General features: G+C 38.9%; 1 protein-coding gene across 1 annotated transcript in view; it reads right to left on the bottom strand.

The window, feature by feature from the left end:
- Positions 1–697: 697 nt before the first annotated feature.
- Positions 698–26,304, bottom strand: part of CCNYL1 (cyclin Y-like 1) — an 87,162-nt gene continuing 61,555 nt past the window's right edge. Inside the window, exons 2-8 of the mRNA XM_006861936.1 lie at positions 24,888–24,962; positions 23,135–23,169; positions 14,726–14,761; positions 10,870–10,989; positions 6,997–7,163; positions 2,748–2,910; positions 698–814 (exon numbers count right to left, since the gene is read on the bottom strand). Coding sequence (XP_006861998.1) covers positions 698–814; positions 2,748–2,910; positions 6,997–7,163; positions 10,870–10,989; positions 14,726–14,761; positions 23,135–23,169; positions 24,888–24,962 — 713 coding nt within the window. The remainder of the gene's footprint in view (positions 815–2,747; positions 2,911–6,996; positions 7,164–10,869; positions 10,990–14,725; positions 14,762–23,134; positions 23,170–24,887; positions 24,963–26,304) is intronic.

The following is a 26,304-nucleotide window of genomic DNA, read 5'->3' on the forward strand; positions in this document are numbered from 1 at the left end:
GAACCCAACACAAGTAGAGATTTAGTAACTAACACTTTCTCAAACATGCTGAAATGTGAAGAAGTACTTACTGCTTGCAAAAAATATGAGTGACCGTGTTATCCAGCAGTTTTTTTGGTTTAAATCAATTGCCAATAATGACTAGCAGCTTCAATGATAAAGTAGGGAGGAAGTATCCTTCAACACGTAACAATGCTATCCTCTGCTTCAAAGTGGCTTTTTGAGTTGTTTCAGAGTCCCATGTTTTGATAGTAATACTGCATTGATTCTCAAGGTATATGCAGCAATATTTGGGGGAGGGGAAGTGAAAGGGTGATAAGAAAAATAGGGGAAACATAAAAGTTATATCATTAGTGTCTTTAAAGTCTAAAAGTTTAAATAATTAAAAAAACTTCATACTTCACAGCTATCAGCCTACACAGTAAGCAAATATCTGTGTGTGGATGGGAGCTTTCACTTTGGAGTGGTTTTTGTAACTCTGTTTACATCAAAAAAGGACAGAAGAGTGTGTTGAACTGACAGGGTCCTGTTCTTTTCCTATGGTGTGGAATCCTCACTGCCCATGAGTCCCTTGAATTCACAGTCTTTCCTTTAGATGAAAATACTAACTTTGCTGGTTTTTGAACAGGAGAGATGGTGTTTCTCCAGTCTTTGTCGATGAGAAGTTCATGATGGTAGGAGCCCTCATATGTCTCCTCTAAGAGAGGATGGCATTAGAGCGCTGAATACCAATGAAATTATCGGCGCTGAAAGACCTTCGCATAGCAGCTCTGCACAAGTCTTTGTATTTGTCTTCACACAATCTGGAAATGGCCTAAGAAAGGTAATCAAACAGAACACAGGTATAAGAGTTAAAAAAGAGAGATTGATTCCAACCTTTTAAAAAAAGTATCACCAATAAATAAGCCACATGTCCAGAGTCCTTTGGCCAGTCCATAGTTTCCAGAAGGTACTTAGGATAGCTAAGGTCTACATTGTCAGGTTGTGGGGATATTACTTCCTGTCAATTAACTAAGGCGCAAGGAGTAATATCCTTTGAGAGCTATAATTAAATTTCTAGAGCAAGAAGGTACATATTTTTTAAAACTTATTTAAAAACTGGACACCAGAGGTATTGACTGACTCCTAAAAGCAGTGTATCTATGACCTGGGCTTATTCAGTTGAACATAATTCACAGACATTTGTGCCAAATCAGTGTTTATTCAGCTATTATTCTGTCCCATCTTCATTAATTATAAACACACTAAGGAAATTTTAACGAGGCAGGCATGTGATGAACTCTGTTCCAAACCCATGGTCATTGTCCATTCCAACATGACCCTACAGGACAGAGCAGAACGGCCCCACAGGATTTCCAAGACTGTACTCTTTATGGAGTCCTGATGGAGCGCTACAGGATAAGTACTGGCCTACTGCCCATAAGGTTAGCAGTTCAAACCTACCAGCCACTCCTTGGAAACCCTGTACAGGGTCACTATGAACTGGAATCGACTCAACGGTACTTAACAGTAACAGCATTCTTTATGGAGGACTGGTGTGGTGCTGTAGGATAAATACTGGATTGGAGGTGGGTTTGAACCACAAGGTCGGCAGTTCCAACTCACCAAGCCACTCCTTGAAAGCCCTATACAGGGTCGTTATGAGTCAGAACAGACTCAATGGCACTTAACAACAACAATCTTTATGGAAGCAGACTGCCACATCTCTGTACAACAGAGCAGCAAGTAAGGTCGAACTGCTGGCCTTTAGGTTGGCAGGTGAGCACTTTAACAGCTGCACCACTAGGGCTCCTCTGAATTCTGTTGGCAGGTCTGAAAGGTTTAGTCCTATTATTCATACACAATAATTAATGGTACAAAAAATATTCATGGTTCTATTATGGTGAACCCTAGTGTGAAACTGTATGGTAAGCACTGGACTGGGAACCACAAAGTTGGCAGTTCAAACCCAGAAATCACCCTCTGAAACCCTATACAGGATTGCTACGAGTTAGAAACAGCTTGATGGCACACACCACCACCACTAACCCTACCATTACTAACATTACCCCCCCTACCCCCACCAAGATATGTCAAGTTCTTAAAAAGTTCGTGGAAAAATTATATTTGTCCACGAGCTTTCTCAAGTCCCTTTGTATGTGCTGTCCATTTCAGTTGTTGACAGTTTTGTTATGCACTTACCATTAATCGGGTATTACTTTGTCCTGCTGTGATCCACAATTTCCATGGAAAACCCATGCAAGTTCTACACCAAGTACTTGAAATACCTACACGTTATACATTTTAAGAATAAGCCACTCTACTTACCTATTAATGCTATGTGTGATAAACCCATAGGATTGAACTGTGGTATGTACAGTAAACATTCAACACGAATTTGCAAACTAAGTTAGTCAAAAGCAGTAAGTAAATTAAATATGGTCGTATAATTGAAGATACAATCTGAAGAAATTATTCATGTACGGCTATGTGATAGTTTAAAATGAGAAACCATTAAAATCAGATTAAATTTCATTAAAAATATTTTGAATTATGGTCACAAAAGAAATAGTATCTATGCTGTTTTTCTGTTTTACAATGTGGATCATAAAAGGCACAGGAAATATGATGCCAAAGGGTTAATAAGCTCTTCAACGTTTGCCTAAAAGCTTCCCGTTTGCCTAATCACGATTTAATATAATTTAGCCACAGATGTGTTGGCTTTGGTAGCTGACAGACAACCTCACTTAGCAACTTCACAAGCTTACCTCGAGGTTTTGTGCTCTTTCTTTGCTAAGAGGAGCAAAGAGAAAATTCAGGTTGTTGTCATCCGCTAAAGAGCGCAGGTCAAAGTAGTATTTGGCATAAACACTAGCAGGAACATTAATATTAAACTGGAGCAGCTCCAGAAAATGCCTTTCCATCTCATTCCTGGAGGAGGAACAGAACAAAACCAACACGGACCATTTTAGTCAATTGGACTACTTCAAATTATCATTCTAAATTCTGTTATGAAACAAATAAGGCTCCGCCACTAGATTAATACCCTCGTGTTCAAACAAGGCACAGCTATTTGTGGTCCTTTCTGCATCCCAGCACTGTGAGTTCGGGACGAGGGGGAAAAGGTTAGGGCCCTCTTATGTCCTCGTGCTGCTGACTCGGGGCTCATTCTTCAGAGTTCCATTAGTGCAGCTGTCCGATTCATACTCAGGCCCCACTATAGCGATCAGATGAAAGGAGTGATGTATGCTGTTTATTAGCTCTGAAGAACTTGCAGACATTTTCGCAGGGCTGATAACAGGAAGGGGCTTATTGAAGTAGAGACAAACCAACAAAAGGAGTGGGCATGTCACCACGGCAACAAATGGATCCATCGAGAGCCCAGGCTATTATCTCTGAGGGGGAAGAACTCTTGAGGCAACAAAGATTCATCTCAAATAAGTAAATAAATAAAAAAAGCTACATTCACTGGAAAGGGAATCCTCACCTCCTCCCCCAGTGCATGGGACTATGTCAGAGGGCAGAATGCAAGTTTCTGCTCACCCTAGGGTGACTCACTGTTACTATGACAGAGCAGGAAGCCCTTAAAAAAAAAAAAAAAAAAGCTTTTGGAAGGCAGACAGATCAAAGATAGTGTCATGGCTAGACTAAACCCATGTTATATATAATATGAACTCTCTCAGAGTGCTGGACTTGTAAATTCATGCAGTGTCTCTCCTGTGTACGAAAGGAAGCCTTGAGGAGCTGAGCACACACAGTGGACACGCACATGCAGGCGCACATGCAGGCACACGTGCAGGGGACACAATGGGATGACAGTGTCAGGAGCAGTCTTTTGATACATGAGCTTGCAGTCCTTTCTGCATCCCAACACTGAGTTTTAAAAATAAAAAAAACAAACAAACATCAAATTAGAGTGAACCTTATCACTTTCACAGTAATCATTTTAAGGGTTACTAATTAAAAATGAAACAAACATGATGTGTATTTAACAATGTATTTAGTTTCTTGGTCTTAAAATTTGTAACTACTATTCACTGAAAACTTCAAGAAATGTTCAATGTTCTCCTGTGTAGAGAGTAGTTTGAATATGAACAGAGATGTGGCTGTCTCATTTGTTAGACTTACAATCAAACTAAACCTATTTCCAAATTTAATTTCCTGCTCAGATAAGCCAAAAGCCTATAGAAATGTAAATCAGACAATGTTTTGATAACCAGCACCTAATTTACTACAGGAATAAATGCACTTCACTATGTCTTTTATAGTTTCTCCACTAGTACATTTTAATTGTGTAGAAATACCATACTTCATAGGATTAACATGTCTATTAATAGAGGTTTAATCACTGAAGGAAGGAAAGAAAAAATTATGCTTACAGAACATGCATCTTATTTTTTTTTAGATGACTGAGGTCTGGAAATGTAGTGGTTACGAGTCAGGCTGCTAACTGCAAGGTCAGCAGCTCGAAACTACCAGCCATTCCATGGGAGGCTAATGAAGCTTTCTGCTCCAGTTACAGTCTCAGAAACCTTATGCAGGATTGCTATGAGTCGGAACCAACTCCACGACGCAGCACCACCAACAGATGACTGAGCAGCATATCATTTACAGGCACAGTGCATTCTAAGTAAGCATTCTTACTTAAAGTTGTTCAACTTTACTGATTCACTTGAAAGGAAACAATATTTTACCAAGACATGTAGCAACTTCGACTAATAATCAGACCAACTGTGATTTTTAAACTCACTTTAGACTCACCATGAGACCACTGCAGTCAATAATAGCATGGGGACAAAGCAAATGCATATTAACCTCTTTGCTGTAAAGCTTCCTAATTTTGAAAGACCCTACACAAGAGAAGACTGTTATAGCCATAGCTCTTGGTGGTTCTCTGTTCATACTTAAACTGTTTAGGACTAGTTCTTTTATAGTCAGACCCTGTGCCTGGAGTTCACATATGTGAAAACCTACACATTTCCCCACATGTGCTCTGATGTGCCAACTAGAACCAAGGTCCTAGCCAGTTTAGTTGCAAGTTTTGAGAACATACCATCTCCCATCATGGTGGAACCAGTATTCCTTCTTTCAGGGGGCGAGTTTGAAGACTGATGACAATAGCAATCAAAGCCACTTTAGCTTCTGCAGTTTCCAAAAGCACTTCAATTTGTTGTAAATCCATTATGGGGCTCTCCTATGCCACCACACCCTTTCCTAAGTGACTGGCAGTAATATCACCATGACTCTATTTACCACATTTTCAAAGTGCTCATTTCTACCAGAGCCACTCCAACTACCAATAGGCACTGGTCTCTCTCCTTTTCATCAGAAGAGCCTCGCTCCCCTGTAAATACAGTGTGGGAATTCCAAATGGCAGCCTTATTTAAAGTTCTGTCAAAGGTAACAAAACCTTGTTCCACTGCCTATTAGGACCTTAATCATCTTATGCTACTCAATGTAATCAGAAATACCCTTTCATATTTTCTTCCATGTCACCCATAAAGGCACTTTCACTATCAAGGGGGCACCTGCGAGTCTGTGTTGGAATTCGCTCTCTATGGCTTACTCTGCCAGACCTTAGAGCCATCAGGCTTGACCAGAGAAGCAGCGCTCATTTATCCCGGGAATTCTGGGCTCATGTCAGCATGTAGTTTTCAAGTTGTAGCATTACCAAAGGAGCTGTGGTAACGGAGTGGAGCTGTGGTAACGGTAGTGGTTATGAGTTGGGCTGCTAACCGTAAGGTCAGCAGTTTGAAACTACCAGTCGTTCCACAGAAGAAAAATTAGGCATTCTGTTCCTGTAAAGATTTACAGCCTTGGAAACCCTATACAGGATCACTGTGAGTCAGAACCAACTCCACGGCACATCACCACCACCATTACCAAGGCAGGCTCCTGGCACTCTCAGCCAGTGCAATACCCTACCCACCAGGCTCTTCGATGTAGCAAGGGCTGGGTCTTGGCCCCACAATGATTCTCACACAGCTGGAGTAAAAGGAACTTACTTCCAAAGCCATCAGACCTATTTCTAAACACACAGAACACTGTTCATAAGGGAGGAGACAGGAACAAGAAGGATTAGAAACGTTTATGTGTAGCTCCTGTGTTTTATCCCCATAACAGTGCCCCATCTGCTTGTATCTTGGCTTCTGTCACAAAAGATCTTCAGTAAAGAAAGAGGGGAGGGGAGGGGATCAGCAAATGCACAATGTGTGGCTCAGGTTGGCTCTTTCTAGTCCAGAGGCCAACTAATTCCTTAATTATTGTTGTTGTTAGGTGCCATCGAGTTGGTACCGACTCATAGCTACCCTATGCAAAACAGAATGAAACACTGCCCGGTCGTGAGCCAGCCTCACAATTGTTGCCACGCTTGAGGCCACTGATGCTGTCACACTGCCAATCCATCTCACTGGAGGGATCTTCCTCTTTTTCTCTGACCCTCCACCTTACCAAACACGGTATCTCTCTCCAGCGACTGGTCCCTCCTGACAATATGTCCTTAGGATGAGAGACGAAGTTTGGCCATCTTGGCCTCCAAGGAGCACTCTGGCTGCTGCACTTCTTCCAACATGGATCTATTGGTTCTTTTGGCAGCCCATGGCACTTTCAATATTCTCCTCCAACACCGTAACTCAAAAGCATCAATTCCTTAGTAGTGGCCACTTAATCAAAGGCTAGAGATGTCCCCCTTAAAAATGGACTGGGACCATAAAGATACACTATTTTGTTCTGGTAGTCAGCTTATAAAATGTTAGCTAAACACCACCAGAAAAAAAACACATCTTAATTTATCACATGTAAAATGCTACAACAATAACACTTCAAGAACTACCAATTAATAATGGAAAATATGACTTGTTATACAACAGCTGGAGAGAAAGAAGTATGCTGTCTCTTATGCCTTTCTGTTCTCTGCACAATGTATCTTTAAAAATATTTATTACAATGTAAACATTATGGGAGCAAATGAGGTATCGGAAAATGGTTAGAAAGTTCACCAAAACCTTATACACTCACATGTCCTCCACTGTAATGTCCTTGAGGATCTGGCAGTAGTCCACATTCCATACAGCCTGATCATCCCAAACCTTGGAGGCAAGAAGAATGGCTCCCAAAACAATTCTTTTCCAGTTAGTGGGACAAATGTCGATCTCAGCATAAGTTAAAAGCCTTTCTAAGTAAACCTGCAAAAGTAGAGCACTGGTCTTTGATTTTAGTTCAGTTTAAGTGCCATGACAGAACTGTTATGAAAAGTAGCATCTGCTTGGGCTGGAAAATGCCATTTATTCTTATGTTCTACAGAGATTTTGCTCCGTCAACCAGAGCAAGACGCCAGATCCCAGTTGAAAGTCAAGATACCTGTTACCTACTCTGCTCATGCAGGTTTCCAGCCCAATTTCAGTCACAGAAATGACTGCACATCTTCGCCAAGGGCACCCTGAGAGAGGCACTCAGCGATGACCTTCTTATTCAAAAAGGGCAGGAGTGGGAATGAAACGCTTTTTTTAGCTGAAAGCCTGCCACATGCAATGTACCATACCTGACTAGTTGTTATGTCATGATTTCACAGGTATATAGTGATTAAGTATGTAAAACCCTGGTAATTTAGAGTGCATTCTATCTATTCCTTTCACATAACTAACCCTTTTGTGGCGCTAGCCTGATGATACAAATTAACAGTCAAGAGCGCCTCCCTGTGGCTGCTGTGCAGTGCAGCAGGCTGGGTAACCAGTGTCCGGCTGCAGGCTGGTCCGTGTTCATGCCCTTTGTAAGAAACACACCTGAAAAAGAGCCCCTATTTTTCACCTATCATGGAGTCCTGGTGTGGTGCTATAGGATAAGCAATGGACTGGGAACAAGAAGGTCGGTGGTTCAAATTCACCAGCCACTCCTTGCAAATTCTATACTGGGTGAATACACGTGGGAACCGACTAGATGGCACTTAACAGCAACACTACTATTTCATGATGATTCATTTTTCAGTTTACATAAATTTATTGGTTAAAAGGTGTTAAAAAAATCAAAAGACCTACTAATCTCTGACTCTGGGACACCTCTAAATCTGCCAAACGATTTCATGAATTCTACAAACACCTATCCTACAGAGAACATGGCAAGTTATCAGTTAACGAAAAGACTATAAAATACATCTGTTGACTTCATAGAGTTTCTATGCTATTTGGACTTTCCAGATAAAGCCAAACATCAGAAAGTTTGTTTTTAAAGAGTATGTTCACTGTCTACAGGCTGTCAGATTGAGTTACTGAATCTTTTTTATAAATATATATAAAATACATATACATAATTGCTGTTGTTGTTACTAAGTGCTGTAGAGTCGGTACCGACTCATAGCACCCTGTTTTGGGTTTCTGAAGAGTGGCTGGTGAACTTAAACCGCCAACCTTGCAATTCAAAGTGACTTTGAAGTCCAAAGCACTAACCCACAGCACCACACCAGGACTCCATATATATAATACATGCATATATATATATATAACTAAGATTTTGCTTCCACTCCCAAAACTCAGGGCTCTTAAGTATCTTCAGAGGCACTTAAAATGGATAATTCCTCAATTCCCTGCCCCTTTACTGGTAAACTTGTTATGTGCTGATACTCATTTATACCACTTGCCCTCCCCTCCTGTGCCACAGAGACTATTTCTTAAAGCCCAGTTGATCCTATTCATGCCCACTTGTGCAGAATTATTCTCTCCTTTTCAAGAATCTCTGCCAGAGTTTCCCTGGTACGTGCTTAAGTTGCTCCCCTCACAGCTCCCAGAATGTGCCTCTCGTTTTTCCCAGTTACCATATCCTGTGACAGTTTCTCTTCTCCCATTCTCTCCTTAATTGACTTTAGTGCACTCTACTGAAACTACTCTTCCAAGTCCGTCAAGTGCCTCTACGCAAAGCACAGTTCTTCACCCCAACTCTTTACACCACAGCTCCCACCCTCGAGTCTTCCCTAATAAGCCATAGTCTAGTTTCTGGTTCCAAAAACCTACGTAGTAGTCACCTGTCTCCAAATCAGCAGTTGCTGCTAACTTTACCTTCATCGAGACTATGACTTCTTATTCAGGTGAGTAAGTCACCTCTATCACTGCAACTGCCTCTCTGCTTTGCTTCCCAACTACAGTCAATTCTGCCCCAACAGCCAAACCAACCTCTCAAAGAAACAGCCCTTCACGTCCCAGGCTCAAGTTCTGCCAGAGGTTTCCCCAACATGTTGGGGCAGAAATTCACTTCTTTCCATGGCCTACAAGCTACAAGGCAGGCCTGAGAAGATGTGACAGCGCTTTCTCTGACTCCATCTCCTACACTCTCCCCTTTCTTGCTGTTTCTTGAACACACTATAATCACATGCTTCATCCTCTGGATCTGTACCCGTGTCCCCTCTGCCTGTCATGCCAGAAATCCGATCTCTGCAGAGTTACTGTCCCAGGGTTGCCTCTTTAGAGAGGCTCTACCAAAAATAACAAACACCTATAATCATTCTAGGTCCTGGGGTGGCACTGTAGGATCAGTATTGGACTGCTCCTCAGAAGCCCTATACACGGGGTCACCATGAATTCGATCTGACCTGACAACTTAACAACAAAATAGTAAGTCTATATCTTCTTGATATTACCATTACCTGATATATTCATCTTTGTAAAAGGAGTTGATTAAAAAGAAATACTATGGTCATCCTCAGGGGAATATATGAGAAATCAAGGTAACAATCTGTTCACAGAACTTACAATAATAGCATGGGTTTGGTATTTAGAGAGTACTCAGGTAATGAGGAACTTCTAGCTCAAATTTGTGCTCCAAGTGACTATTAGACGTTGCCTCTCTGCTACCTCACAAGTATGGCAAGTCTAAACATGCATCTAATGAACTTCTCCTTCAGCCCAGATGTCCTCCTTCCTGCTTGCCCATCTGTAGGTCTGAAGGCACTATTCTTGTTCTCTTCGCAAGTGCTAAACACTCACATGGCTTGAGCTCCTGTGCCTGATCCAGGCACCCCCATTCTCAAGCTTTATCTGGTTGCTAAGGGAGTTATGAATGAAGAATTCTTGCCCTCCAAACTGTGCCATTAACTTTCCTCTACTGGTTTGTTGCTGCGGCTGCTGCTGTTAAGTGCCATTGGGTCGGTTCTGACTCATAGTGACCCCTTTATAGGGTTTCCGAGGAGCAGCTGGTAGGTTTGAACTGCCAACCTTGTGATTCCCAGTCCAGTGCTGATTCTATGTGCCATACTTGGAGTCTATAGGTTTGCTGTAAGGAAGAGTAAAACAGTTCCAACCATCTCTCATCTGAATAGGATTTGTTACTCAAAATGACAAAACCTTATCACAGCATCTATACAAAGGTAACTCAGCAGGCTAACTAGCAAAGTCTTTCCAAGCACTACAATCTTGACCAACTTCAAGAGCAGGGGCAGGAGGTAAGCAGAAAAGGGTCAACACTCATTATCTACGAATGGGTAATGTGAGGCAATAGCTGTCAGTCAGGACAGACATCACAACTGACTGGAGACCAGAGCCCAGCATCACCTTAGACCTACAGTGAGTTCAACAAGGTGGTCTTGGTATTGTCCCCACTCCTGAACAGGCCACATAATGTGTGCATGTGTGCATACTTCATGTGCAAGCTGGGGCTAGGAAGTGCAGAAATCACTTCTGTGGACTTTAATAACAATGGTTTTGTGATGGGAAGAGCACGTTAACATTGTGAACTGTAATAGCTATTAAGCTTGAATGTGTGTACTTCAACTATCCTTTCATATTTCTCTTAATAAAGTTCTGGTGAAGATTTCAAGAACTTTTAATTGAAAAACAAGCCCATACTATGGTGCATAAGGCAGAAATTTCTAAAGGTACTTTTATGAAAGAAGAAGAAATATCTTACCAAAGTTACTATTGCACATTCAGCCGTTAGCTGTGCAGCACTGAAAAGAGTACGAACAAATCTGTAAATAAATTTGTGTTCAGGATCATGCTTAAAGTATTCCTCCGGAACCTTTTCTCGCTGAAAGAAGAAAAAATACAATGTAAGTATCCACTGAAGAAACAGTCTTCAGTAATTTTAAAGTGATCCACTGACCTTGCAGTAAGCAATCCGGTCGGTGCTTATACTAAGTCACACCAGGGCTTCAAATTTTAAGATAGCAGTGTTCATATCTGTGCCCACATGTCCCTTAAAATAATTTTAACTGGAAGATACTCTAGTCCTTTAAATATAAACAATGGAATCTTAAAATTGTGACTCAGTATACCCACCACCATCCATTAAAGAAAAAACAGGCACACGTTCAGAAAGTTTATATTGTTCCTCTCATCTTCTCCCAACAACAGAATTCTATCTAAATATAGTTTCAGTCTTGAAAGTATTAATGACGATATTATCATTCTTCTCTATAATAAACTTGGAAAAAATGTTTTAGTTCCCTGTAGCCTGAAGGTGCTGTCCAACACAGTAGCCATATGTGGTTATTAAGCATTTGAAAGGTGGCTAAGGAGGCAGTGAATTTATTTTACATACTTTCAATTGATTGAAATTGAAAAGTTTTCTAATTTTCTTCAGAGAAATCTTACACAGTTGTTAGGTTACTTCCAAGTACTTTGTACAAGGGGGCTTCAAAAAGTTCATGAAAAAATTAAGTGAAAAAATAATGGAATTTTTACAGGAAGCTTTTTGAAGGTGCTGTAGGATCAGCACTGAACTGCAAATCACAAGGTCGGCAGTTTAAACGCACCAGCTGTTGCTTGGAAACCCTACACAGGATCACTATGAGTCAGAATGGACTCGACAGCACTTCTCAACAGCAAGTATTTGATGGAGTCCTGGCCTGGTGTGGCGCAGTAGGAAAAGCACTGAGCCACAAGGTTGGTTTGAGCCACAACTGCATTATTCAAACTCATTAGGTGCTCCTTGGAAACCCTATACAAGGTTACTCTGAGTTGGAACCGAACCAACTTGATGGCACTTCACAAGAACAACAATGTATTTGATATTATCTATTTGGGCATAGTGCCTCACCTTTGCAAACTAATTGTACAAAGCTGCAAGCTCTCACTCTCTGTGACCTTGTATACAACATTCCATGGGGAAGGGTGGGTGGATAGGGAGAGAGAAAGGTACAACCTCAATAAAGCTGACACTTACTGTGAGTGGATGTGATCTCTCATCAAAAATATCCAAGGATCTATTTGCATCTCTATAAGAAAAGAATGTACATTTAAAATTTGTATCCAGGAATTGTTAATATCGTAATAAAATATCTGCTGGGACTAGATGGGATTGGAGGGAGACCTTTAGTCTTTAACATAGCAATTTTTCACAAATTCTTCTCTTGGATTTTTACCTCCAAGGGCTTCCTGGCTTCTTTTTAATCAACATAAGTTCTGTAAAACCTTCTCTACAGTGACGAGCCAGAGATGCCTTTAAACAGTGAGCCTCCCTAACATGCACTGTTAGTAGCTCCAATCGATTCCACTTCTCTAACCTCATACTGGGACACACAACAACACGGGTCAAGGCAGCAGTGGCGGGCAGTGAGGTCCTTAGATCTTAAATGAGATTCACATTTCCTAGGTTTTCTGTCTTTTGTTTACAGTATTTCTTCTCTTTTAAATAGTTTGGGTTAAAAAACTTAAATGTCTTTTTGTTTTACAACAGACTAAAAATACAATGTGCTCATTAAACCAGTAATTCCCAAAGGGGGGGGGGGTTCTCTGTGGATCCCTAGGGATGCCTTTTCAGGAGGACCTCAGGTCAAAACTATTTTCTTATTAATACTAACATTACTTGCTTTTTTTTTAGTTTGACATTTGCAATCACTGTATAAAAGCAACAGTGAGTCAAACTGTGGTCTCCTGAACACAATCAAGGCAGTGATACCAAACTGTACTTACTAAGTAGTCATTCTAGTCTTTGTTACTTCACACGTCAGTTTTCAAAAAAGAAAACCAAAAAAATATAGACAAATAATAATAAACCCCTTGATGAAAAGCAGTAAAAATAGAGTTTTAAAATCTTGGACCCATCTTCTTTTAACATTCTGAGTGAGTCAGTGAAAGTGCTCAAGAAGCACTTCTGCAGCTGAAGGGTGACTGCAGTAGAGAACAGCAGATGCAAGCGGAACCAGAGGCTTTTTTCATAGACCATTTTTATTTCAGAGGATGATAGAAGGAGCTATGGTAGCGTAGTGGTTACGAATCGGGCTGCGAACCTGAAGGTCAGTAGTTCGAAACTACCAGTAGCTCCGCGGGAGAAAGATGAGGCTTTCTACTCCCGTAAAGATTTACAGCCTTGGAAACCTTGTACAGGGTCGCTATGGGTCAGAACCGACTCGACAGCACTTAACAACAATGACAGACAAACTATCACTTCAAAGAAAACAATGTAGGCATTTGTTTCCAATGATAAGTCAAGCTTTCCAGCTAAAATTTTGGATCCTGGGAAACTGTTACCTTCTACTATGAGCTTAATGGCTCAACACCTGAGACTTTTCTAATAAGTGAATTTTTGACACTGTAAAATGAAGCGTGAACCAATAGTTCCCAAACAAGCAATGAATACATATTATAAAATCATGTACAAGTAAAAGATTCATTCAACATGCTAGACAGACCAATAGGTGTTAATTTAGCAGAGTATAGTAAGAGTTCGTTGCTGCAGTTTAAAATTCCTTTGTAACTAATTTAAGGAACTATTATGTGTTAGAACCAAAGGATATCCACAAGTATCTGAAGGCTTTTACAATAGATCTTTATTCCAACTATATATATGCATGAAGCTGGGCTTTCTTATCTTGTTTGTTCAAAACAACAAACTGCAGAAGGGCAAAGGCAGAAGTATATTGAACAATCCAGCTGTAAACATGTAAATCAATGACACACTCTTCATTTGCTTAATGGTGGAAAACAAATTTTTTCACAGAAAATTCCTACCAACACAGTGGTTCTCACCCACAGGCGATTTCTGTCCCCAGAGGGCAGTTGGCTCTGCCTGGGGGACAAGTGTGATTGTCATAACAGAGAGTGGGGGATGGTATTAGTATATAGTCAGGAGAGGCCTGTTGTTGCCATCAAGTGTGCAGTGTAGCTGTATCCAATCCATAGTGACCCCCAGGCTTCCCTAGGCAGAAATCTGGATAGGAGCAGATCACCAGGTCTTTTCCCCAGCAGAGAGGCTGTGGGTTCTAACCGCCAGTTAGCAGCTAAGTGCTTAATCAGTACACCACCAGGGAGTGCTCTTGAGGTAGAGGCCAGGGATGCTGCTAAACATCCTACAATGCACTGGGCAGTTTCCCCCAACAAAACTTATTTAGCTCCAAATTATTGTGCCAAGGTTAACATACAATGGATTTTTAAAAAAATTTTAATTCTCAATTTTCTAAAACATTTATTTATGATTTAGGCAACATAAATAAATGCTCTTTGGAGTCCTCAATTATTTAAGAGATAAAAAAAATACTGCTTTCAAAAGTATGTAGACCTAGATGAAATTCTCTGGGAAAGGGTTAAAGAGATAAAAAAAATACTGAGACAATAATAAAAGTCCTGGTGTGATGCACTGGACTGCTAACCACGAAGTCAGTGGTTCGAACCCATCAGCTCCTCCTTGGAAACTCTATACAGGGTTGCTATGAGTCAGAATTGACTGCACGGTACTTAAAAACAACGACCACTTACTCCACTAAACTAGGTATCATGCAAAGTAAACTAGCTGGAATAACAAGGCAGGTTTTCAAAGAGCTCACCTGTTCTTTATGTGGTAATATATTGCTAAGGTCACACTGTGGAGGGAAAAAAAAAATCATTTGTAACAACCGATTTTATCAATTTTAGGCTTGAAGACATTTCATTCAAAAGAGGAGAAGGAGGGCTTCTGTGGCCCCAAAATCTCTTAATTCAGAAGAGTTCCTTAGGAGCACTTGTTCCTTTGTCAGTTCTTCAGCTTTTGGCAGAAACAGGAGAATCAAATTGCTAGGCTATCCATGGTTAGAAGACATCTTTCTGCCGACTATCATGATAAATAAATTACTACATTTAGCTCCTGTCATAGAACCTTTCATCCTGTCCAAGTTATAGCTATTTATATACATGCTTAAGTTTAAGCCATGTAGTAGTATTTATTTTTTGCACTTTTAAAAAAAGTTGGTAGGCACAGCATTTCAACTGACTTCATTCACTATCCATCTTCTTCACCCATTTTGTATTTCCCTAAAAGTAAACAACAAAGGCACTTTATGCCAGATAATCATGCAAAATTACCTTAGCATAATTCTTAGTAGAAAGCTTTATCAGCAAAATTCAAGTACTCCAAATCAGTTATGGGTCTAGCTACCCTCATATAAGCAGTGCTAGCAATGTCTCTGAGTCGGAACTGGCTCAGTGACACTTAACCACGGCAGCAGTGCGGTATATATTAGTACGCTGTAGAATATGAATGGAAACTATTCCTAAATCAGTTCAAATGATCCATTAATAAACAAGATACAACTCCTCAAATACTCCAAGTAAACTGTAATCCTAAATTACCCACAGCTCTGTGTACTAGGGAGCAAAGACTTTCTCTTGGATACATTTTATGTCCTTAGTGTCTAAAATGAAGCTCAAAATAATTGAGGAAGGCAAATCTGAATTTTAAAAGCAGATCTACAGAGTATTAGCACTTTAAGAATTAGCAGCTTTGGTTGGTTGATGATGCATGGAGGGGATTGTAACCATGGCAATGAAATGATATATGATAGGATGAATGAAAAGCTAATGTTCTCCCATATAAACTATCACACAATTCACAATAAAACATTAAAAGAAAAAATTAGCAGCTACTTCTTTGTAAACGTGCTAATGGATTTTAAGATATCTTTTTAATAAACAAGCCACATTATTAGCAACAAAGATGGATACTTCTATAGTGCTTAATACAGTTTCATCTCCAAAAATCACAGAACTGGAAAGTTGTATGCTGAAAAGGACCACCAGATCCCTTACATGCCACTTAATCCTCAAACCCATTTTATAGATAGAGGAACCAAGGCTTAATACTGACTTGCCCAAGGCCTCATCAATGGTCAAAAGCAGCCAGATACTTGACACCAGATTCTTTCTACTATTGGCATCACCTGAGGACCTTTTAAAACGGACTGGCTTCCACTTCTAGACACTTATTTGATTTATTGGCACTGGGTACAGCTTGAGTTTCTTGTTAAATCTCCCCAGGTGATTTCAATGTGCCACAAAGTTTAGGCACCACTGAGTTAGGATGATGACCAGAATCATCTGGAAAGGATTTGTACATATAACTATGCTTCACATCCTTCCCCAACCTATCAAAGGTCTGTGAGTATACAGGTATGTGCAGGAAAGCTTGAACTTGTTTGCAGAAAAGTATTTTGAAAAACAGCTGTGTATGTGATTTTAATATAGTTTACCAATCCCACTTAAAACAAAGCATGTGATTACACCATTTTGAACATTTTGAAAATCTGTTCTAAAAGCCAATTTGCCCTATTAATTTGCTCAGTGAATTTGTTTCATACTGAAAAATGTTCTCAATTATTTTTTTAAACGAATAACAGCAAACTTGCAACATATTGTACTTCCAAAAACAGATTTCTAAAAACTGGAAAGAAGCATAAAACCTAATTGTTTGAAACAACAGCTCATTTAAAAAAAGAAAAACAAAAATCTACTTTTGAATTATATAGTGAAACATTGGAATCTTTTAAATTCAAAAAGACGCTAGAAACTTTCTAGTCTGTTTAGGAGGTAGAGCTTTGGTGAAATAAATGCATTCAGGGCTAACTTGATAGGAGTCAAAGCTCAGGGACCGGTTTTTAATGAAAAACAATTTGATCTTAGCTACTGTTATGGGAGACTTCTGGTGTGGCGCTGTAAGATCAGCACTGGACTGCAAATCACAAGGTCGACAGTTCAAATGCACCAGTTGCTCCTGGGAAATGCTATATAGGGTCACTATGAGTCATACCTGAATCAATGGCACTAAAAACAACTATTATGCGAAGGGAAAATTCCATTATTTTGGTTGTGAACTTATTTGTAATTAAAATACACACTTTAAAAAAACTAGTACATTAGAAATAAAATTAAGTTTATAAATCTTATATTGTTTTTAAAATTGAAATATAAAACTGGGGAGGTGAATATTTAGAGAAGCATTTCCCAAACTATGTTCTGAAAACCAGCACTCATGTCCTCAGGTGAGTGTTTCATAGACAGCCCCAGGGAGCCAAGAAGTGCTCAGAATGTTTCTTACAGAAGCTTGGGATGCTTTGAAATGTACTGTTAAATCCCCTAAAATTAATAATAGGTTTCATCAGCATGACATTGTTCATGTTTGGTTCAATATAAACCTGACCATATAGCTAAGTTTCCAATGCTTCAACTCTTTCATTGATCTCTGTTAAATAAATTTCATCCTAAAGAAATTGAAATTCAAATTTTGTTTATTTTAAAGCTGGCTGGGAAGGAGAACTGAATTTTGATACAGAAGCACTGCAGAGGCAGAAAAAAGGCATGATGGGGAAAAGCTGATAACATGTTATTACCGTTAAATGCAGATACATTCTGGTGCCACTAGGGGACAAACTATCCCTTCTTTCAAGAGTAGCTTCCAAAGTAGTACACACTATTTTAGACCTGTAACTCAGAAAGAACTATTTTTTCCTAGAAATAGCCAATAAAAAGCACCTCAATTCTCATTGTGTTTAACAATGTCGTGACAACACAAATTCATCAAGAGGCACTTCTCCTGAGAGTCCTTATTTACTAAATTGGCTTCTCCTTCTACAATAACCTATAGGATTAAAATGGAAATTGTAATTCATATTTAGGTCCTTGAAATCAAGATACTTGACACCAGATTCTTAAACTACTCACTGAAGGACAACCAAATGACTAAAATGATCAAGTACAGCTTGGCCACTTTTAGCATAGGGGGTCTGTCACTCAGCCTTGGCAACCTAGTTGTACTCACCATTTTATTGTGGTTCTAAGATTAGGTTGGCTGACTGTGCTGTCATCTAGAAATATGGTTGAGCATGAGCTATACTTTTTAGTAAGCTGCCCTGGAGATACCTGAAGGGGAAGGGAAATAGAAGAAAATGTCACCGTAAGTTAAACCTATAAAAGTGTGGTTTTCCTTCCTTAGTTAAAATGTCAAATGGTAAAGCATTAAGAAATTTCTTGCACTTAAGAAATTAAGAAATGAATTGCCTGGGTGTTATGTTATGTATGGTTGGCTATATGGGAATCCCATTAGACATTCTAACTTGCACAGAAAACATCTGAGGACTGAGTTATAAAATGTTGTTCTTGCTATGGAACCTATGGTAATTGAATCTAATATGCATCTATTAAAAATATTATTCATAACTGTTAATTAAAGAACTAAATTCTCCTTCAAACCAGAAATTTTATCTAAGCTCAGGCTTAAGCTATTCTGTTAATGTGTAATTTACTTTTTTATAATTTCAAAAAAAATGCAGCATAAGAAATGAAAATAATGTAAGATGTTTAAAATAAGACTTCAAAGTTTTCCCTTAATAAAAAGCAGATGAAGTTTATGCTGTATCTATGAGTCATTTACTACAATAACAATCGAACACCTGTTGACATGAGAGCATTTTACTGCAGTAAATGAAAGCCAGAAATTAATAAACGAATAAATGCATCTGTTCAGGAAGACAGAGTAATGAACTAGTATCTGGTCCTGTTTGCGAATCTGAGGTTCTTTGTGTCACGATGTTCTGCCCCTACCAGTCTCTCTGGGCCCCCATTTCCATATCTGAAGGATAAAGAGAATATTGCTCTGATTCTCTCACATCCAGAATCCAGATAACAAAGGCAATCATCGGAATGTAACTGCTGCTTCATGTTTTAATAAAACTGCCATTATGTGACTCAAATGAAAGCCTCAGTGAATACTTTCCATTCATTTGAAAATCTTACTCATTTTATTGAGTTATGACACATCAAGAGACTTTCTGCTCATGCTGTTCTCTCTGTCGGCAATGCCCTAATTCTCCTCTCTGTCCCTGCAACTTGATCCCTTCTACCTTCTGAGAACCTCTGCCAACACTCAATTATATTACAAAACTTTTCTTTTGATACAAGTAGGCATACAATTCAACACTTGTGACACTATAGCAGAAATGCTTGCCGGATCCTATCCTAAGAAGATAGTAAACTTTGCCAGACAAAGGAGGAGGGGACTCGTCTATCTCCAGCTTTTAAGGACAGAATCTGGGGCAAATTAGTGTTCAACAAGTATTTGACAAATTATTATTTTTAAAATCATTCACAATATGGGAGGGTAAATCTTAGTATAAATAAAACTACAAGAATTAATGCAGTGATACAGAAGTGGCAATGAATTTATTTAGAGTCCTCTAGGGAAATTAACTTGAAAACACTTTAGAAGTATCCATTTATTTGCAAAGAGTTTAAGAATAAAGCAAGTCAAATACTGAATTAGCCTAAACTATGTAAAGACATTGCTCTTCTTTAAAAATAAGGCAATTATCCAAATTCCAGTCACTTTAAATAGTTGAACATACAACAACATTCTTTAAACAACAGAATAGCAATGATTTTAGGGTATTGTTTTTTGTTTTGCTTTTTAAAAACTATTCAGATGAGCCTTCCTTCCTCCTATTAATATACAGTGAGCTGACTATATGCTGTCACACTCTGCCATCAGGATTCCCCATCAGTACATAAAAGGTAAAGCAGGGGAAGAGCTGGTTGATACTTGTTAAAGGACAGGAGCAATAATCAGAAAGATCTTTGTAATATATAAATGCCATTTTCCTTATTTCAGATTTTTTCTCTAAGACATTATATTTTTAAAAAGTATTACTATTTGGACTTAAGTTCTTCAAGCCAGAACTTTGAAACCGTATCTAAACTCTGATCTGTTTGTTAAGCTATTCAGTTACTGTGTAATTTTCAGTTTTCATTCTGTATTAGCCTCAAATATATACATACAGAATGAAAACCAATTAATTCTTCAAATACTTTATTGTAAGTGAAAGGATGTATCTTTTAAAATCATTACAAGTAGGGGATAGTAAGTCATGTGACAACTTCAGGATAAGTACGGGACTACTATCCACTAGCCGAGTGGTTCCAATCTACCAGCTGCTCCTCTGAAACCCTATGCAGGGTTGCTATGAGTTGGAACTGACCCAACAACACTTAACAACAATTTCAACATTAACAGGAACATACATGTTTTGTAGGACGAACACTGCACTGCGTACTGCAAAGCCAGTGGTCTGAGCTCACCAGCCCCTCCAAGGGAGAAAGTTCTCTGTTCCCAAAGATTTACAACTTCAGAAACCCTACACAGGACCGCTGAAGTCAAAACGAATTTGATGGCCTTTACCAACTGCATTATAATAAAAGTCAATTCTGACAAAAAAACCAACATACAGGGAAACAGAAAGAAAATGTAGACTAGTTAGTAGAGATTTAGGTAATATTTTCTCCCATTTTTCTCTATTTTTTTTCCTATTATGAATGACTAAAAAAATATAAATGCTGCTCTCATAGCCCGATAGGGTTTAGTGGATTTTTAGTGATTAATGAATCAGCATCTTCTGGTCTACTGACTAGACACAGTCAAAGAAGGAATTTCCCCCATCAGCCGAAGGCCTATTCTAAACATCTGCTTCAAAACAGACTGACGAAATACCCATTTCAGAGAAATGGCTCAAAATGGACTGTCTCCAAGAAAAACCTCTAGATACTGCCATTGTTTTTGTTGTTAGGTACTGTCAAGTTGGTTTCGACTCATAGTGACCCTGAATAGGGTTTCCTAGGAGCAGCTGGTGAACTTGAGCTGTTGACTTTGCAATTCAAACTGACTTTGTAGTCCAGCGCCACACCAGGTCACCAAATGGAAAGCTGGTTTGTTGTCCCCTGACCCCAACCCCTAGGAAGCCATCAGTTAGCAAATCCTGTTCACACACGGTGTTTCTAATGACTGTGCTTTTACACAAATAATGCATGTACTATATGGTTTTTAATTTTCAGTAAGTCGTGCAGTCCCTCGTGTTAGTTTCCCATGTGCACTTTTCATGTGCATATTACTTGTGAAAAAAATAATAATAATCAATTTTAAGAGACCACCAGAAACCACCACACATGAGAAAAGCCTCCAACAAGAAAGCTAGATCAAAACAGGAAATTGGAATCAGATGGGAGTGATAAAATTCAGAATAAACCCCACAAAAACTATCCTTAAATACCTTCAGAAAGATGAAACATTGTATTGCCAAAAGATTCAGATGCTATAATGCAAGAATGACAGCATAGAAGAAAACTCTTTAAATTAAAAATGGGGTAGACAGAACAAAGCATTCATAGAAGACTTAGAGCATAAAGTCCAAGAAAATCTCTAGAGAGTAGACAATAGACAAAATGGGAGACTGAAGACAAAAAAGTCAGAGATCAGTACAGGAATACTTGTCTAGAAGGTCCAACATCTGAGTAACAGAGAGCATATAAAAGATATACAAGAAATTCAATAAAGAGTTAACATCTGCACACTGAACATCTCCAACACAATGAAAAATCCACACCAAAGCACATAACTATGAAATTTCAGAAGTATTCAATGTTTCCAGAAAAGGAACGTGAGAAAAGTGATTAAACTAGGTATTTACAATTTATTATACATTGGCAACTAATTTAAGAGAAACAGTATAATCCACTACCCCTTAATTAATTGACAGAGTTAGATTCTAAAGGCCAGGTCATTAAACAAAAATTAGCATTGTACAAAAATGGAAGATGTTCAAACATCAGTAAACAACTGACAAACCACTGAGAACCATGACTCGGCCAAGCTGACACACAACCTTGACCATCACAGCCAGTGCTACTCTCACCTCACACCAAGGTGCTCAGACGGCCACAGTACATCATTAATGTGTAAAACAGTTGGAAACTGGCTTTTCACTATTGTCACAAATACGAAATGTCAGATAATAAGTAACCAAACAGTGTACCAAATAGGACACTTTTCAAACAGGACAGATTTCTGAAAATTTGTGTGCTTGGGTAATGTGCTCCAATAAAATGAGGCAGTGTAAAAAACAGAAGGAAACACAGGCTCTAGAATATAGATAATTCATCATCATAAGCAAGCAGTTACAAGAGAGTCCAGATGACTTCAAAGATGTGGCCATCCCAGGTTATCAGGCACAAAGCAGACCTAAGGAAAAACCAGTCTATATTGGAACACAGTGACAGAAGGCTGGAGGTTATCTCCAAAAAAGAATGAAAAAAAAAAAACCCCAAAACACGAACAGAAACAAATTTTAGTAGATGGAAAACAGTTTTGATAGGCATGTGACAAATGTTACAACATCTGGAGGGTAAATAACTGATAGAAAAAAAGCAAGTGAAGAATAAGAATACAGTCAAGAAATTAATTCCACAATAGGGAGGATTTTATCTGGAAAAAAGGGAGAAGAGCCAGGAAGATACTGCACTGGGCGTGTGAAACAGAATGTTTGCTAGGCAAATGGGGATTGGGGATTACTTTGGAGAAGAGCAAAAGTACTCAAATTTCAGAAACACGTGCGACAGAAACATTGGCAGGACTTGGAAAGGGGGAGTGGGGTGGATGGAGACGTATAAGGAAGCGGGCAAGACTACTATTTGAGTTAGTGAACAATATCTGCACAGAACTAATAATGCAAACATTGATTACTGATTTAATAAACACTGGGCTACATGCCCAGGGAATGGGGGGAGGGAAATAAGGTCACTGTGGAGTGAAGAAGCTAAGTTCACAGCTACTATGACAGTAACTCAACAGTGAGTGCTAAAAACTGACTATGCTATTATTATTCTGTTCCTCTGATTAAAAAAAAAAAAGATGAAAAATTTAAGGCAGATCATTAATTTTGTGATAGAAATTTAATTTAAATGTCAGAAGCAACCCTTAAAAATGGGCATTACACTAAGCCAAAAACACTTCTGAATAAAATTTGATGCTTAGGAAGACAGAGGAGATTTAAGAATATCCAGAGTCTCAGGTGGACCATAATTATTTATTAGGAATCATACTGCAGACATACTTTGAATTCAAAGCATTAATTTCCTACTTAACTTTTCAACTGTGTACTTACATGGTTTAAATGGTTGCTCTTCCTCTTTTCTCGCACTAAGAATAAAAAAAATTAACTGATCAATTGATATAAATGCCACAAAAAATTAAAGTCGTAGTTACTTATCTGACAAATTACCAATGTACGAGAGAAAAGTTACATTCACTTTAAAAAGAATTAGCAGCAAAATTCATAATTCAAATTATCAGGCAAGACCAGATCCATCAATTAAAATCTAAAAACTGAGTTTTTTATTTTGACCTACCAAATATTCTATATTAGGTACAAATGAAGGCATCTCCAAGTAGGTTATTAACTACCTAAATCCTTACCTGCAGCATACAGAACCACTACCTAGTAGAAATTTTCTAAATCTACATTTTCTCACAGCTGACAGCACTAGGAAGCAGGCTCTGGCCAGGCACTAAATTCTACATGCATCAGCATCTCTGAAACATACTGAATCACTTATCAGTAATCTACTAAAATAATAAGTTGCTAAAAGATAAACGGAATTTATCACACAACTGGAAACTCACCTAACCTAGCTTATGTCTGAAAATGTGTGTGCTAATCCAATTCACATGATGTCTACAGCACATAAAATCATTTTGCTCCAGCTAAGGCCAGAAGAGAAATAAAAGCTCCAAAAGTGGCCTTGGGCTACACTTTGTTTCCCAGGCTGCCTCCTTTAATGCCACACAGGCCTGATAGGCATGCACTTCTTACACAGAGAGGTGCATGGGGTCACCTTTCCTTTACTGCATCAACACTCTCAATGTGAGAGAGCAGCGCATGGTTCTCTAAGAAACCGAGAAACACAATAATCCTAGTCAGAAAAGATCAGCTCACAATAGGCAAAGTAAACCATCAAAATTCAGGTTAGAAGTCCCCATTATTTATTGTGGTGCCCTACTTCAGAGATACGTCCCATAGTCTTCCACTGTCATAAAGTAATCACCTGGAGAGCTTGGTCATGTAGGGCTCTTTAGCAAATAAACCTTGATTTAGCATTAAAATAAGTAGGCAAGGAAGAGAGCTGAAAATTCTGTAGTTCAGAATCTCATCCTTGTATCAGCAGAGCACAGGAAATGGTCATTAGTTTCATACAGTAACACACATCTTCCAGTAAACATCTGAGAGCATGTCTGCTCTGATGCACCCTGGATGCTAAAGCACTGTGCTAGGCACAGCATTACAATAGGACAAAATCTGAAGAGTATAAAAGATCTCATTAGCATAAATGTTAACGGGAGATAGGCTTATTTGGTTAATGTGTAATATGAAGTAAAACTCACAGATTCAATTCTCATTTGATTTTTTGATGTGTTCAAACAAAAACTTAACTGCAACCTAAATCTCGGTCTTTTTTTTTTTTAATGTGTGGTTTATTTCAGAGTTTTGGGGAAAATGGCAAAGGAGTATGGAGAAATAAAATAAATCGATAACCAATACTACAAATCATGTGGCCAGTAAACTGTGTTCATAAGACCTGTGGCAAATGTATGAACAGAAAGTCTGTGATTCTCCTCACTAAAACTGTGATAACTTAAGGAAAGTATAAAATCACAAGTTAAAATAAGGCAAATTAAACTTCAGGAAAAGTATAAAATCACAAGTTAAAATAAGACAAATGAATATATAAAGTGAGAATTTTGAACCAAGGCATGCATGTGAGCCTCTAAATATATTACTTTCTATAATACACAAATATCACAAAATAAAGACTGAGTTTTTTACTTTTCCCCTAGGAAGAAAAATAACATTATCTTACCATCAGTCTGAGATTTGCTCAGGAAAATTGTGCTCGCCCTTGGATGATCAGAAGGGTTTGATTCAAATGCTAAATCTATATAGAGAGACAAGAAAAAAGTTGACAATTTAGTTGAGTACAAAAATATCACTTTTAAATAGCTGCATACCAATTTTAATTTAATCTTTAACAGTCTTAAGAAACATTTTTAGTAATGAACACAAAGCAAGTAAAGGCAGTAATGTAAAATTTCTACTGGGAAACTGCAAAGTACTACAATTTCTCCATGTATATGGAATAAAACTAGAGTACCTCTTAGACTTTTAAAAACCCTGAACCTAAATAACCTGATTAAATTTTTATATGAACCATATACATGCCATTCCTCATTATCATCAATATGGAACACAATCACACTTCTCTAGGCTGTTATTTCTAGCATATTCAAGAAGCAAGTGATATTCTTCGCCAATTAATGTTAGACTCCTGGTGTGGTGCTGTAGTATCAGTGATGGACTGCCAACCACAGGGTCGGCGGTTCAAATCCACCAGCTGCTCCTCAGAAATCCTATAGAGGGTCACTATAATTCTACTCAAGTGCCAACAAGGGCCTTGAGCTATACTTTTGTTTCCCAACCTGCCTCTCCTTTAAAGTCAGGCAGGCCTGATAGGCATGTCATCTTCTCCTTACAGAGAGGAGCATGGGATAGCTTTTCCTTGACTGTTTCCACAAACTCTCTATATGTGAGAGTAGCCCACGGCTCCATACGAAACTGAGAAATACAACGATCCTAATCAGAACTTATATTCCTCACACGAGGGACACTGGCAGTTCAGCGGTAGATTCCCGGCCAAATGCCTCCCTCCCCACTAAGCACACACACACCCCTCTATCAGTGGAGGCTTACGTGCTGGAAGGTGAATGGGTTTTAGCAGAGGTTCTAGACTAAGACAGGAAGACAAACTAAGAAGAAAGACCTGGCAACCTAATTCTAAAACATCAGCCAAGGAAAACCCCATGATCACAAGAGTCCAATCCCACCGTGCACTGGGGTTCACCATGAGGCGGGGTTCAACTTGACATCAGCTAATTCATTGCAGCATTTAAACTGCTATTGTTGTTAGGAGCCATCGAGTCGGCACCAACTCATAGCGACCCTATGCACAGCAGAACGAAACAATGTCCAATCCTGGGCCATCCTCACTACTGTTGCCACCCTTGAATCCTTCAATGCTGCCACTTGGCCAATCCATCTCATTGGGGGTCTTCCTCTTTTTTTCTGACCCTCCATCTTACCAAACATGATATCCTTCTCCAACGATTTTTTCCTCCTGACAATATGTCCAAAGTATGAGAGACAAAGTTTGACCATCTTGGCCTCAAAGGCGCACTCTGGCTGCACTTCTTCTAAAACGGATCTATTGGTTCTTTTGGCAG

The sequence above is a fragment of the Chrysochloris asiatica genome, unplaced genomic scaffold, assembly GCF_000296735.1.
Source record: "Chrysochloris asiatica unplaced genomic scaffold, ChrAsi1.0 scaffold00045, whole genome shotgun sequence".
In the NCBI taxonomy this organism is placed as follows: Eukaryota; Metazoa; Chordata; class Mammalia; order Afrosoricida; family Chrysochloridae; genus Chrysochloris; species Chrysochloris asiatica.